The following is a 16,752-nucleotide window of genomic DNA, read 5'->3' as shown; positions in this document are numbered from 1 at the left end:
GTATAGAGAGTTGAAAATTATAATCCAGTTTATAATATTCAGGTGAAAATTTAAAAAAAAAAAAAAAAGTACTCATTGAGAAAACATATACCCAAAAAAGAAACACACTGTTATGGGCTTGACAACAAGAACAAGAGAAATTTTAATGCATAAAGTACTAAAGATAACATAGATGTACCATTAAAAAATAATTATTTAGCAATAGATTGACCCTGTCTCAAGAAAAGTAATACTTTTGATTATCTAAATTTTAAAAGTATATGCTTTCATGAAGACTGGTGATATTTTTACATAAAATATAGCAGCAAAAATATACCATTTTGAAGCTAAGAAAAGCTTAACATTTATAAATAAAGAAACAAAGAATATATAAAATATGGTGTGAATTACTAAGATAAGAAGTAAATATCTGGGATTAAATTATAGTATCATTTAAATATAGGCTGATAAAAATGAATATACATTTTAATGATTTCTTATTGCCTTCAACAACCTTGAACTTAAAACCAAACACTTTAATGTGTGGTGTCAACTAGTAATCTAATTTACTTCTTACATAATATGTAAAGGGAGCATTTTATTTCAGAACATTGGAATCTAAGAACCACGGACCAATTTGACATACATTTCAGAAAGTGAAACATACAGGAGAGTAACATGAGCAAGATAACGGAAAAAGAGGTCTTCCTCTCATGTCCCCCACAGCATAATGGGACAGTCCCTTACAGCATAATGGGACAGTCCCCCACAGCATAATGGGTCAGTCCCTCACTGCATAATGGCCCCACACAAAGCAGCCTTTATGGGAGTTTTGAATTCCATGTCAGAGTTTGTAACACCCTGGTGGACCCAAGATTGAGGAGGACCATTTTGACAGAGCCAGAGCACAACCAGGTTACGCTATAGCATACTAGCTTGGGCAACAGAGTGAGACTATGTCTCAAAAATAAATAAATAAATACATACATTTCCAAAGAAAATCCCACCAAGATTAAATCATTATGTAGAAATACCGAGCAAATCAATACTGAGGAAAGACATTGAAGCAGTAATAAATTTCCTAACAAAGTGAAGCCCAAGACTGGAAGACCCCTTAACAGGAGAATTTTATCAAACGTTTAAAAACAATGAATCAATCCTACCCAAATTACTACAAAAAATTGAAGGGAGGGCTGGGTGGGGTGGCCTGTAATCCTAGCACTCTGGGAGGCTAAGGCGGGTGGATAGCTCGAGGTCAGGAGTTCGAAACCAGCCTGAGCAAGAGCGAGATCCCGTCTCTACTATAGATAGAAAGAAATTAATTGGCCAACTAATATATACACAAAAAGAAAATTAGCCAGGCATGGTGGCGCATGCCTGTAGTCCCAACTACTCGGGAGGCTGAGGCAGGAGGATCGCTTCAGCCCATAGTTTGAGGTTGCTGTGAGCCAGGCTGACGCCATGGCACTCACTCTAGCCTGGGCAACAAAGTGAGACTTTGTCTCAAAAAAAAAAGAAGAAAAAAAAAAAAAATGAAGGGAGAGAAACCTCCAAACTCATGCTATGAGGCCATCATTACCCTCATACTGAAGCCAGATAAGGACACTACAAGAAAGAAAACCATAAACCTTTATCTCTGATGATGACAAAAGCAGAAATTCTTAACAAAGTACTAGATATCACATTAATCATTACATTAAAAGGATCACACACCATGAAAAGTAGAATTTATACTTGGGATGCAAAGATATTTAACATATACAAATCAATAAGGATAACATACTACAATAACAGAAAAGATGCAAATCATATGATCATCTCAAATGACTTACTAAGAGCATTTCACAAAATTTAATACACGTTCAGGCCGGGCGCTGTGGCTCACGCCTGTAATCCTAGCTCTTGGGAGGCCGAGGCGGGCGGATTGCTCAAGGTCAGGAGTTCAAAACCAGCCTGAGCAAGAGCGAGACCCCGTCTCTACTATAAATAGAAAGAAATTAATTGGCCAACTGATATATATATAAAAAATTAGCCGGGCATGGTGGCACATGCCTGTAGTCCCAGCTACTCGGGAGGCTGAGGCAGAAGGATCACTCAAGCCCAGGAGTCTGAGGTTGCTGTGAGCTAGGCTGACGCCACGGCACTCACTCTAGCCTGGGCAACAAAGCGAGACTCTGTCTCAAAAAAAAAAAAAAAAAAAAAAAAAAAAAATTTAATACACGTTCACAATAAAAACTAGAAACAATATACAAAGATATATATATCAACATAATAAAGGTCATATATAAAAAGGCTCCAGGAACCATTATCCTAAATAGTGAAATGCTAGAAGTTTTCTCCCTAGTACCAGAAATTAGAGGAAGATAATCATCTCATTACTTTTATTCAACATAGTACTAAAAGATCAAGCCAAAGCAATTAGGTAAGAAAAAGAAACGAAAGGCATTCAAATGAGAAATGAATAAGTAAAATTCTCAATGCTTGTAGATGAAGAGAGATCATACCTATAGAAAACCATAAAGATTATATCAAAAGAGTTAGAGCTAATACACACATTCACTAAAGTTGTAGGTCACAAATGAACATTCAAACCTCAGTTTCATTTCTACACAACAACAATAAACTATCTCAGAAAAAAATGTTAAAGAAACAATGCGGGGGGAGGGGGGAAAGGGCATTTATTGAAACCTTAAAATCTGTACCCCCATAATATGCCGAAATAAAAAAAAAAAAGAAACAATGCCACTTACAATACAATTAAATACTATAAACTTTCAAGACTTAACAATGGTGAAAGATTTGTTCAGTAAAATCTGCCATTAATAAATGTAATGAAGAATATGCAAATAAATGAAGATATCCCTTGTTCATGAACTGGAATAATATAAAATGTGCCTACTATACAAAGCAATATGCAATCTTTATTTAATTTCTATTGAAATTTGAATGGTGTTTTTCACAGAAATAGTAAAGAATTGAAAAAATTCTAAGACATCACAAATGACCCCAAATAGCCAACAAAATCTTGAGAGAGAACAAAGCTGGAGTCTTCATTCTTGTTTTTTCTTTTATAGGGTGTTTTGTTTTTTTTTTTGACAGACTCTCACTTTGTTGCCTAGGCTAGAGCGCCTTGGCATCAGCCTAGCTAGCTCACAGCAACCTCAAACTCCAGGGCTCAAGCCATCCTGCCTCAGCCTCCCGAGTAGCTGGGACTACAGGCATTTGCCACCTTGCCCAGCTAATTTTTTCTATATAATTTTAGTTGGCCAATTAATTTATTTCTCTTTTTAGCAGAGACGGGTCTCACTCTTGCTCTGGCTCGTTTCCAACTCCTGACCTTGAGCAATCCAGCCTTGGCCTGCCAGAGTGCTAGAATTATAGGCCTGAGCCACCGCATCAGACCCACTCTTGTTTTTTTTCTAATTTTAAACAGTTTTATTTAAGGCAGTGCATGTTCCACTTATGCTACAGTGCTTATAAAGTGCAATGTTACTTCCTTTTCCTGCGTATATGTGTTCAGGTATTGAGAATGCCCAGTAATTTCCTATTATAACAGCTCAACTTTAAATCTGCCACATAATTTTCAACAAATTTTGATCCTTTAATGTTTTATGGTGTCTTCCCACTTGTTGATTTGAGACTATTATTAAGCTATACTAACAAAGAGTATGGTACTGATATGAAAACAGAGAAACAGACCGAGGAAAAGAACAGAGAAAGCAGAAATAAAGACATGAGTATACAACTAGTTTTTGATAAGGACACCAAGATACACAAAGGAGAAAGTATAGTGTCTTCGATAAATGATAAAAAGTGCTATCCCCATGCACAAGAATGAAATCGGACATTAATACCATACACAACTATTAACTCAAAATGGATTAATATCAAGTGTAGTACCACAAACTATATAACTTCTAGAATAAAGCATAGAAAACAATCCCTTTGACATTAGCCTTGACGGTTTTTTTTAAATCACACGGAAAAAGTACAAACCACAAAAGCAAAACCCCAAAAAAAGACCACATCAAACTAAAAGCTTTCTGCACAGCAAAGGAAAAAATAAGATCACAAAAGAGTAACCCAAGAATTGGGAGAAAATGTACATGATGAATATAATATTTAAAATATAAGAATCTCAAACAACGCAATAAGACAAAAAAGAGTAAATCTGACTTAAATTGTGTAAAGAACCTGAGGAGATAAAAGTAGATAAAAGACCCGAGGAGAAGTTGAAAAATAGTTTAATATACAGGTAGTGAGCCACATGCAGATTTTTCCAGGCCCCCAAGGGAATGGATGACAAGATAGCATAGCCCCTCACACTCCAAGGGGAGGACTTTGACTCTCACTGTGAATTTGATGGAGGATCAGTGAAGAGCAAAGGGAATCCTCAGATAAAATTTTTCACAGTCTTAAGGACAATCAATGCTCAGATAGTTTAAGAACACGAGAAAGAACATGTCCTTCTATGAGAGCAAGAGAAACAAACTTAGGTTTCTCAAAAATTAGTTTCATTGTGCCAGAGCTTCTGAGACCACACGTTAAGGTCTGGCTTCCTCCATGACCTTTGAACCTCTCACCTGTGTTATCTGCTGCATGCACTACCACCTACCTGGCTGTTTGGCTACTGTGTCCTCTCTCTTCACATTCCAGGACTCTTTCATTTGTTTCAAAAAGGTGACCACATGCAGCTTAGAGACAGCAAGTTCTATTTTATTAGAAAAAGGCACATGAATTTTGTATGGGATTCTTCAATCTTGAACTTAGTATTGTAGTCAGGAGAGAAGAGACAATCTTATACAAAACTCTAGAAAATTATTTTCCTAAATACTATTTCCTGACAACTCCTGCAGAATATTTGAGAAACATTTTAAACTTGTTGATCCAGTGCTTTACTTTCAAGTATGACTGAATCAACAATAAAAAGGAGAAATATGATTTTAAGGTGTGGCAACAATATTTTACATCACTGAATTTCTAGAGTCACCACTATGGTAGAGTGAAACTATCAAACCACCTGAAAAAAGAAAAAAAAAAAAAAAAAAATTTTTTTTTTTTTTTACATTAAAAAGCCCCCAATTTTTTCCCCTGAAACTAGGAATCTTAAACTCATTGATATAATCAATGCACAAGCTCCCAAAACAGATTCTAAAAAGAAAAGAAATGAAAGCCTTGAGGTATATTAGATATGCTGGAGGTAAGTAATTCTCACCGACAGAGACCAGGTTTCTGTAGGTCTCCAACATCACATCCCTGTACAAATTCCGCTGAGCAGTGTCCAGGTATTCCCACTCCTCTGGAGAGAAGTCTATGGCCACATCACTGAATGTCAACAGTTCCTGAAAAAATAAAATAAAATAAATTAAATTAAATACATTCACCATGTAGATTTGGGAAGACTTCTTAAGGTTCAGGTATTCCATCTCCTCCAGAGAGAATTCTATGTCCACATAACTGTTAACAGTCCCTGAATAAAAATCAAAAATGAATAAATGATCATGTCACCATGGGCAGTTTTTAATTTGATTCAAGATAAAATGCAGACATTAAGACAGTGGCTCAAGCTTGTAATCCTAGCACTGAGTGGCCAGGGCAGACGGACTGTTTGAGTTCAAGAGTTTGAGACCAGCCTCAGCAAGAGCGAGACCCCATCTCTACCAAAAAAATAGAAAGAAATTAGCTGGACAACTAAAATTATATAGAGAAAATCAGCCGGGCATAGTGGCGCATGCCTCTAGTCCCAGCTAGTCAGGAGGCTGAGGCAGGAGGACTGCTTGAACTCAGGAGTTTGAGGTTTCTGTGAGCTAGGCTGATGCCAGGGCACTCTAGCCCGGGCAATAGAGTGAGACTCTGTCAAAAAAAAAAAAAAAGACTACTGGCCCTGATATATATGAGGGACCTGAATTACACAAGAACATACATTTTAACACCCTAATATTTCTTCAGGCATTCTCTACTTATGTGGAAAGAGAATGATATTAGACGTACAAAATTAATGCAGATACTATGTTTGTATAGACTATAAAACTACACATCAACACAACAATATACAGTTTTGAGTGATATATTTATATCTTACAGAATCTGTTTTATCAATTCCTCAGATGAAAAGGCCATGGTGACTTATAAGCATATTTCTCAATTTTTAATGGAAACACTAATGAACTGAACATCTTGTTGTAAGGTAGATTCTGATTCAGGAGATCTGGGTGAGCCCCGGATATGCATTTCTAACAAGCTCACCAGTGACGCCAATGCCTCAGGTCTAAAAGCCACACCTTTGGAAAGGACAGAGGTAGAACTCTGAGGGAAGAAATCATGAATGGTGTGGAATTGAGAGTATTATGAAGTATACAAACTATAACATAATAGCAAGGAAAGCAGCCATCCTTTTTAAATACCAGGTGTCATTCCAGCAGTTTTTCATATATTAATGCTTAAAACCACAAAACTAATCTATGAGAAAAAATAATACTATTATTTTGAGAGTATTTTGCCAATTATCCAAGAAACAGTAGAGCTCATTTTTTTAACCCATTTTATCGAGTTAGAATTTATCTCAAAGGGACATACAGGCCACTCTACACAGACAACCCCAATTGAATGTTCACAGCAGATTTCATAACTAAGAAGAGTAATGAAGACAAGTTAAGAAGGCAGCAACACAACATTGATCAATTACTTACATTTTTTTTCCTATATTCTTTTTTTAAATTTATTTATAAATACTTACATTTTATACACACAAATACATAGATATGGTAACTATATACATAGTAAATGTGATAAAGTAGAACCTTTTTCTAAAAAAAAGATATTTAATTGTAAAAGATTTAGAAATCTATGTTGATGTTTCTTTTTTTTTTTTGTTTGACAGCAGCCTGTATCTGTATGTGTTGATGTTTCTAGGCATACTATTGAGACCACTACAGACAATCATATAAGCAGAAATAAGAGCTATTTTTCCTGAGCCTTTTCTTTCCATTTTTGTTTTATTTTATGTGCCCTGTTTGTTATAAAGTTTTAAGATGTTTAAATATATTACTTATATGTTCATTCTTATTCCTTGCCTTTAAAAATACAGAGAATAAAGAAACTTGTTTGTAACATGAGGGGAGAAAAAAAAAAGGAAACCTGTAAGACTGAGGCCTGTTTTAAATCTCCCAATAGCAAAAGCAGTATCTCCAGTCATGAAATATGAAAGCCTGTATTCTGCAAAACAAGCTGCAAAGAAATGTAAACTAAAAAGAAAGGGGAGATTTTGCATTAAATGTGATGGTTTATACATATCACTCAGTAAAATCCTCCAAGATGGCATTAATGACAAAGAGAAAAATAATAAACTTTATAGTGAAGGAATCTTACAGAGAGCAAGAGAATAAAATTACCATCAGCTGTATTGGGACAAATTGGTATCAGGTGTCAATAAACACAGATGGACCGTAATCACCACCGTGATATGAGTGGGAAAAATTAAACCATAATCTGAATCTAATCGGAGAAAACAGAATCGGTGGGGAGGGCGCAGGTGATGGCGTGTCTTCAAATTGGCCATGTGACCCTAACTGGAAGCCTGGGCTGAGAACCTCTTAGCTAAGTCTTGTCTCTCAACCTTCAATGTGCATATAAATCATTTGGGATTTTAGGCCCTACTCTATGTAATGTGCTTCTGTAGGTTTGGAAGGAGTTTACGAATTGGATTTTATAACAAGTCCCTGTTAATGCAGGCGATGCTCTCCCTAGCCCATTATCAGTAGCACTCAGTTAGATACAGCAGGCATAGCACACAGTCCCTTACACCCAACACTCTTATCATGACACAAATGCTGTGATGAAAGATCACACTCTTTGATGGCCAAAGTCTGCAGAAGGCTGGAGAAAGCAGCAATATCTGAGTGAGCCCATATTCGGAAAACGACATGTACACATGTGTTAATGTGGTATATTCTCCCTTACAAGTACATGTACAATACAGCCAAAAAAAAAAAAAAGACAAAAAAAAGTAAAGAAAAGAAAAAAAAAGATGTGGTGTGTTCTGAGCAGGTGTCAGGTGCTCTCAAGTATGTTACAGAGGGCTGTGCTGGGAACATCACAGTGTGTGAGTTAATCTTCACAATAATACCCTGGGAGCGAGACAATAAATGTCCCCAAATTCCAGGCAGGATTCAGATGAAAGAAACAGTCTTTGCACTTCCTTTCTGTTTCCCAATCACTGACTTAAAGAGGAAAATATATAAAATGAAAGCTATCTACACACAGACAGGAGACATACAGAAAGGGGTGGGATGTACTTCAGAAGGATTTGTTATTGTTATGTTTGTATTTTCCTTCTTAAAACTTGTAGAGCAACTGCTAGATCCGCAGGAATGTAAAACAAGTTGTTAAGTAGAATGTCTTTAAAAACATAGGTATCAATGAGGAAAAAATAAGGCTCCCAAAATTTGTCCTTTGTTTAAATTTACCTACTTTGGTGTTTTAAAATCTTGTGAGTACTAGCTTTGGGAAGACAGCAGGAGCACCTATGCAAAACAGTCCAATTTCTTCTAGTCAGTTCTGTGAGGGGATATTTCAGGGTGGGGCCAAGCTTGGACCAGGCTCAGATTATGGTGGATCAGGGCAAGCTGAGGCTGGGAGCAGGCCCCAGTCTTCTCATCTCTATACTGCTGGCTTGTTTTCAGTACTGCCTTTCCTAAGCCTGCCCAACAGAAATTTGATTCCCAGAGTTTCATTTATTTCTTTACTCATTTGTTTTTTTTTTTTGAGACAGAGTCTTGTTTGTTGCCCAGGCTAGAGTGAGTGCCGTGGCGTCAGCTTAGCTCACAGCAACCTCAAACTCCTAGGCTCAAGCAATCCTGCTGCCTCAGCCTCCCGAGTAGCTGGGACTACAGGCATGCGCCACCATGCCCGGCTAATTTTATATATATATTAGTTGGCCAATTAATTTCTTTCTATTTATAGTAGAGACGGGGTCTCGCTCTTGCTCAGGCTGGTTTCGAACTCCTGACCTCGAGCAATCCGCCCGCCTCGGCCTCCCAGAGTGCTAGGATTACAGGCGTGAGCCACCGCACCCGGCTTACTCATTTGTTTTTGAGACAGAGTGTCGCTCTCTGACCCTAGGTAGAGTGCAGTGGAGTCATCATAGCTCACTGCAACCTCAAACTCCCTGCTTTGAGTGATCCCCTTGCACCAGCCTCCTGAGTAGTTGGGACTACAGGCATGTGCCATGATACCCAACTAATTTTTCTATTTTTTAGTAGAAATGAGGTTTCCCTCTTGCTTAGGCTGGTCTTGGACTTCTGAGATCAAGCATCCTCCTGCCTTGGCCTCCCAGAGTGCTAATATTATAGGCATGGACTATCATGCCTTACCTGATTTTAATATTTTAAACCCTATCCTTATCTATTTTATAACAAACAACTTAACCCAAACACATAAGGTTTTCTAGGAAAATTATATAAGCATAATATTAATTGTTACCTAGGTAAAAGCAAAAGAAATAACAACAACTCTTCTATTCAGAAATTGCTGTTCAGTGGTGACATCAACACTCAGAACAACATAAGAAGTGGTGCAAATAAAGCCCAGGTCCCCTGTAAATCTCCCTCTTGGTACTGACCATGAGATGCTAAATGTAAACATTTATACTCTTGGTCTATACCAAAAGTTTCTGGACATTAAAGACCATGACTGCTTCACCTGGTTTTCTCATGGCCAGATGAAATGAAGGACATTGATTTATCTATCAGTTTGCATCTCCAGACCTGCTTCTTGTTCTTCATTCAAGTACCAAACAAGGGAGCAACTCCCATCTGGGCACCAACCCAGAAGATTCCTTCTGTGAGGGGAGAAAGAAACCCCCATTCACTTATTTCTCTCCCTCTAAAATGGAATCAGGATTTAACACTGTTGTCAGCCTGAGCCCAGTCTGCACAGGACATGCCCAATGTCTCAAAGTCTACAGGTACTTTTAAGAGAGTCCTTAGTGACATTAAACTGATGCTTCCATGGTGATGCGGGCAGCAGACACTCAGGCTAACTCTGTGGGTCAGAAGAGAGAAGAAACCTGCCCTGGTGCAACACTCACCCTGGACGAGCTGTGTGCTATCACCTATCCATGATCAGCTAATTCTGGGGTAAGAGGAAGGACAAGAATAACCTAATTCCCAGTACCACAGTGTCCAGGCAGGTACTGTTGTGGTCATGGCAATGGATATTTTGTGGCCCTGCCCTCTGGCTGCTGAGGTGCTTGTTTATACTTACAGATTCTGCCACCAGATCCTGTTTACACCAGGAACCCCTCCCACAACTATGGCAGCAGCTCACTGGACAAGATCGGGAAAATACAGAGGGCTCACTCCAAAAATGGTGCTCTAAGTATCTGTTGATTTCTTTCAATGCAGAAAATGTCTCCCCTGGGTTTTCTGTATATACTCAGTTTAACATATGGCCCTGTCATGTCAATCCCAGGTGGGATCCAAATCTTCTATGAAGTGTCTAGGTGGGATCAACTTGGCCTTATACTCTTGGGTGTTACAGCAAGGGGAGGGAAGTTGGAGGAGAGATCCCCTCATGGAAAGGCTCTAACACATCCTGAAGAACCCCAGGACCTAGATTTAAAATTTGGAGCTATGGGCCGGGCGTGGTGGCTCACCCTTGTAATCCTAGCACTCTGGGAGGCCGAGGCAGGCGGATTGCTCAAGGTCAGGAGTTCAAAACAAGCCTGAGCGAGACCCTGTCTCTACTATAAAAATAGAAAGAAATTAATTGGCCAACTAATATATATATATAAAATTAGCCGGGCATGGTGGCGCGTGCCTGTAGTCCCAGCTACTCGGGAGGCTGAGGCAGGAGGATTGCTTGAGCCCAGGAGTTTGAGGTTGCTGTGAGCTAGGCTGACGCCACGGCACTCACTCTAGCCTGGGCAAGAAAGCGAGACTCTGTCTTAAAAAAAAAAAAAAAAAAAAAAATTGGAGCTATGGATTTAGGTTTTGGAGAAGTGGGGGGGGGGAAGAGGGGGGTTGCAGGTGCCTTCTGCACATCCGTGAACACTGGTTGAAGAGGAGGAGGGGGAAGTTGAGATTCTAAGGCCCAGAAGTACTCAATGCACATGTACAAGGCTGGTTGAGTTTGGGGCCCAATGGACTCTGACTCAGTTTCGAGTTGTTAAGATGCCAAATGCACTAAAGAAAGAGATGGGATAACTGATCGCTGCCCTGTGAAGTTATTTCTTATAGAAATCTGGTCTAACTGCTCTAGAAGAGTCTGTAGATCCGAAATACGCAGAGCGGTAATCCTTCGTACAGATTTTGGGGCAGTGTGCAATTTGCTGTACAATTGTTGTCACTGAAGCCCCAGAGAAAAGCTGCTTCTGAATGAAACCTGTTGAGCACTTTATATGTTTATATAAGGTCTGGAAACTCCGGACAGCATTTCAGAAATATAATAAGAAAATTATCTCCAGTCCCAGAAAAACTATAAACAATGGTAAAACAAATGAAAACTGTTTTATAAAACAATTAAACCAGAATGTAATATGGATCACAATCAACTAAAAGATTGCAAGTATTTTTAAAAAATTACCATAATTAGTCTTAAAGTAGAAGACTTGTTTTCAGTACTGCCTATCCTAAACCTGCCCAACAGAAATTTGATTCCCAGAGTTTCATTTCTTTTATTTACTCATTTGTTTTTGAGACAGAGTCTCGCTCTCTGACCCTAGATAGAGTGCAGTGGAGTCATCATAGCTCACTGCAACCTCAAACTCCCTGCTTTGAGTGATCCCAGCAGTATTGTCATATACTGTCATATACAGCAGTATTTGTCGTATTTATTACATCCAAAATTCACTTGGCAATTTAGAAGCTATCTCTATTTTGGCTATATTCCAAGAAAATCTGAATTGGTTATATTCACAGGAAAAATATACTTCTCTTGTCTTCAAGACAAGATTTAGATTTGCAACTTGAAGCCAGGTCCCTGCTGAAGGTAGGCTCCTACTTTTCTATAAAAACTGTTGCACAGGGCTCTATCTTCCTGGCTTTTTAAATTTCAAAGCAATATTTCCTAGGTCATGAGAAAGATATTACTGAGTCCAAAAGCATGGCATAAGTTCTACTTATAGCACTCTGGGAGGCGGAGGTGGGAGGATCGCTCAATCTCAGGAGTTCGAAACCAACCCAAGCAAGAGCGAGACCCCGACTCTACTAAAAATAGAAACAAATTAATTGGCCAACTAAAAATATATATAGAAAAAATTAGCCAGGCATAGTGGCGCATGCCTGTAGTCCCAGCTACTCGGGAGGCTGAGGCAGGAGGATCGCTTGAGCCCAGGAGTCTGAGGTTGCTGTGAGCGAGGCTGAAGCCTAGACAACAGAGGGAGACTCTGTCTCAAAACAAACAAAAAAAACCCAAAAAGAATCCAGAGTGTGGTCACCTCTAGGTAGCCACACCAGAATTGCCAAATGCTTATTTATACTCACCTGGATTGTGAGTTCATGGGAGTATATTATTTTTCAAACTTATCATAAAACAAATAACTTAAAGAAAAAAATGATCTTTGCTTGTTCAGACCATGTCACCCATCACACTCATATTTTCAGCCAAGAAAATAAAGAGATTAAACTCCAACCATGGAATAAAATCCTTAAATACTTGGAAAAACAGGAATTATACAACGAAAAGATTTTATAAAGTGCTCCTCCCATGGCAGGCGTGAGCAGGCTGGGAAACCTACAGCAGAGGAGGCTACCAAGGAAGAACTCACTGGGCCTTCCCTGACCTCCTGTGACAGGCTCAAGACTGCCTTAACATGGAGTCACTGAGCTCCGACTTTTTAGTCAGTATTATTAACATAATTTTATGTAAGAAAACACACAGTATTTAAAGAAGCCAGCAAAACTCATGCAAACTCAGGGTTTATAGAATCAGAGGAAATTCTTTTTTTGTTTTTGAGACAGAGTCTCACTGTGTTGCCCGGGCTAGAGTGCCGTGGTGTCAGCCTAGCTCACAGCAACCTCAAACTCCAGGGCTCAAGTGATCCTCCTGCCTCAGCCTCCTGAGTAGCTGGGACTATAGGCATGTGCAACCATGCCCGGCTAATTTTTTCTATATATGTTAGTTGGCCAATTACTTTCTCTCTATTTATAGTAGAGAGGGGGTCTCACTCCTGCTCAGGCTGGTTTCAATCTCCTGACCTTGAGTGATTCCCCCCTCCTCCGCCTCCCAAAGGAAAAGGAAATACTAAGAGGGAAAAATTTAAACCATAAGTGTTTGTCCTTTATTCTCATACTACAACAATCAACACAAAAGATTTCTATGACTAAAGATTTGGGGACTTCTCCCTATCAACAAGTACGCACTTGATTTTGCAGGAGACACCAGCTTGGTTTACTCAAACCCAGCACAATTCCAATACCATTTACCTGGTGATGAGGGGATGGGTATAAAGAGATCATGTCCTTGCAAGACTCATTTCCTTTCAGGAACCTCCATGTGTTGAGCTACCTGGGAGCTCCCCAACTCGATCCTTCTGGGTTTCTTTGGAACCTTCATTTTTTTTTTTTTTATTCAGAGTCTCGCTTTGTTGCCCAGGCTAGAATGAGGGCCATGGCATTAGCCTAGCTCACAGTAACCTCAATCTCCTGGGCTCAAGCGATCCTCCTGCCTCAGCCTCCCGAGTATCTGGGACTACAAGCATGCATCAGCATGCCCGGCTAATTTTTTGTATTATATATATTTTTAGTTGGTCAATTAATTTCTTTTCTATTTTTTTAGTAGAGACCGGGTCTCACTCTCACTCAGGCTGGTTTCGAACTCCTGACCTCGAGCAATCCGCCCACCTGGGCCTCCCAGAGTGCTAGGATACAGGCCTGAGCCACTGTGCCCGGCCTTGGAAGCTTCCCTTTTATTCACATAAATAATTAAACCATAGGTCATTAGTAATCAACTTAACCTTAAGTCCTTCCTAGATTTTGAGGGTGAGACTGAAAATTCCGTATCTTTGGGGTTGTGGCTGGTTCCCTTGGCAACCAGCTTCCCATCCAGTGGTTTTCTAGGGGCTTTCAAAAAATATGGTAACATAAGCTCAATGATTTTTGTTTTTTGAGACAGACTCTTGCTCTGTTGCCTGGGGTAGAGTGGGATGGTGTCAGCACAGCTCACAGCAACCTCAAATTATTGGCCTTAAGCAATCCTTCTGCCTCAGCCTCCTGAGTAGCTAGGACTATAGGCATGTGCCATTATGCCTAGCTATTTTTTTCCATATATATTTAGTTGTCCAGATAATTTCTTTCTATTTTTAGTAGAGACAGGGTTCCCTCTTGCTTAGGCCAGTCTTGAATTCCTGACCTTGGGTGATCCTCCAGCCTCCTACCTTGGCCTCCCAGAGTGCTATGATTATGGGTGAGTGTACCACCCTCCCCCCCCAAAAAAAAAACTTTATGATTTAAAGAGCTAGTTCTAAATAAGAAAAGCGTATCTATCACCTGTACTTGTCAGGAGCTACATCAGATAACAATGACAAAAGGCCAAATCATCTAACAAAGGATATTCTAATTGCTATCTTCACACAGGAAATAATGAAGCTTACAGGAACTGGGAGCCAGGAATCCTGGGAAAACCCCAAAATGTATTTAAGATAATATCACAGAAATTGTAAGGCACTAAAATATACCTGAAGCTCCCATGGTGGCTCATGCCTGTAATCCCATAACACTGGGAGGCAGAGACAGGAGGTTTGCTTGAGCTCTGGAGTTTGACACAAGACTGAGAAAGAGTGAGACCCCATCTCTCCTAAAAATAGAAAAAATTAGCCCAGCATGGTGAGGCATGCCTGTAGTCCCAGCTACACAGGAGGCTGAGGCAGGAGGATCACTTCAGCCCAGGAGTCTGACGTTTCTGTGAGTGAGGCTGATGCCAGGGCACTCCAGCACAGGCAACAGAGTGAGACTCTGTCTCAAAAAAACAAACAAACAAAAAGACGAATAGCGGATAATGTGAATTCGTGAGTGGAAGTTGACATTTAGGAATGTGAGGGGAAAATCCTAGAAATTTAGGATTTTACTGCAAGCCATAGGAGAATTATGCTGGAGGAACAGCTCATGGATTTGAGACTCTGCTTGCTATAAATTAGAAAATGAAAAATGCAGAGAGAAACAAGTCCTTCTGTGGAGTCCTACAATAACTAAATGATTGGTGGCCAGGCGCCATGGCTGAGGCCTGTAATCTTAGCACTCTGCGAAGCCGAGGCGGGCGGATTTCTCAAGGACCGGATTTCTCAAGGACCGGAGTTCCAAACCACCCAGAGGAAGAGTGAGACCCCGTCTCTACTATAAATAGAAAGAAAGTAATTGGCCAACTAACTAGAAAAAATTAGCTGGGCATAGCTGCGCATGCCTGTAGTCCCAGCTACTCGGGAGGCTGAGGCACCAGGATCGCTTGAGCCCAGGAGTTTGAGGTTGCTGTGAGCTAGGCTGACGCCAGGGCACTCACTCTAGCCTGAGCAGCAAAGTGAGACTTTGTCTCAAAACAAAATAAAATAAAATAAATGGTTGGCAATTAGACCAAACTGACTCTTGTGCCCTGAATCCCTTACATAAGCATACTGAAATCTAATTCAAATGTTTTTGCTAAATCAGTCACTTAGCAAAAAACAAAATTTATACTTAACCAACTACAAATTACGAATCAACCACGGATTACATAAACAGAAGATAGTCACAGTCATACTCCAAAAAAGGCTTCTACAAACGTATAACTAATGCACTACTGAATTTGTTTTGCTTTCTCATGCACCTCATGAAGGTCTTTTTTTCAAGCCTCTCCTGGGACCCCCTACACAAACCATGGCTAGGGGCTCTCTGAGCCAACCGTTGTTTGCTCTAGTAAAGACTTTAATGTTTTAACAGTGCCTTACTTTAATTTTTAGCAGGAGAAAGCACGGACTGAGGACCCCACGGACCCGCCACTGGGTCTGGATTCTCCCCGAAGATCCCCCGTGGCTACCGCACGAACCGGGCGAGACGCGGGGCTGCAGGCACAGACGGACCTGCCCAGAGACGGCTTCGGGCAGTGCGGAGTCCTGTGAGGACCGGACCGGACCCCCGCGGTCCCGGCGGCCGTCCTTCCCCCGCCCTGTGGCCGCAGGGGAACCAGGGCCGAGCCGCACCGGCGGGGACTCCGGAGCCGACGCGGGGAGGCCCGGGAACCGCCACAGGCACTTCCAGCCTTTGCAAACCCCGCTACACTCACCGTTTCCTGGCGTCCGAGCTGTCCCGGCATCCTCCTTCAGATCTTGCGGGACCCGCAGGTCGCCCTGTGACGCCGGCCGCACCAGACACACCTGGATCTCCCACCCTGAGGCACAAGCAGCGGCAAACGCGCCTGAGGAGCTGCCGCTAGAAGCAAAGTCCCGGGTAGAATTGTAGGAGCCGCCCCTTCCGGTTCCGCTGCAAGCCTGATTGGATAGTTCCTACCGAAGTGCCCCTGACAGGACAGAACACCAGGCCCCGCCCCTTAGTTCCCTGAGTGACAGCTCATTGGTTGCCACAAACTCAAAGCTACATCCAGAGGTTCCCCACACGGACCTGGCAGTGCCAGGAGGACATTCGCATTTATCCTTGTATATAATGTTATATGTCTAAGAATAATATATATTATATTGAAAATTAAAAACTATAGGCCGAGCGGTGGCTTGTAATCCTACCACTCTGGGAGGCCGAGGCTGGCGGATTTCTCAAGTTCAGGAGTTCGAGACCAGCCTTAGCAAGAGCG

General features: G+C 40.7%; 1 protein-coding gene across 2 annotated transcripts in view; it reads right to left on the bottom strand.

Annotated features, from left to right (window-relative positions):
* LOC142861032 (uncharacterized) overlaps positions 1 to 16,398 on the bottom strand; it is a 29,752-nt gene extending 13,354 nt beyond the window's left edge. Inside the window, exons 1-3 of one of the 2 annotated variants that reach the window (XM_076009597.1) lie at positions 16,231 to 16,398; positions 5,195 to 5,321; positions 4,595 to 4,690 (exon numbers count right to left, since the gene is read on the bottom strand). In XM_076009597.1, coding sequence (XP_075865712.1) covers positions 4,595 to 4,690; positions 5,195 to 5,321; positions 16,231 to 16,260 — 253 coding nt within the window. In that variant the 5' untranslated portion in view covers positions 16,261 to 16,398. The remainder of the gene's footprint in view (positions 1 to 4,594; positions 4,691 to 5,194; positions 5,322 to 16,230) is intronic. The other variant, XM_076009598.1, reaches the window with a different exon arrangement.
* Positions 16,399 to 16,752: the final 354 nt, after the last annotated feature.

Source organism: Microcebus murinus, chromosome 13 (assembly GCF_040939455.1).
Source record: "Microcebus murinus isolate Inina chromosome 13, M.murinus_Inina_mat1.0, whole genome shotgun sequence".
Lineage (NCBI taxonomy): Eukaryota > Metazoa > Chordata > Mammalia > Primates > Cheirogaleidae > Microcebus > Microcebus murinus.
Note: the sequence above shows the minus strand (reverse complement) of the source record. Positions and strands in the feature narration are given on the sequence as shown.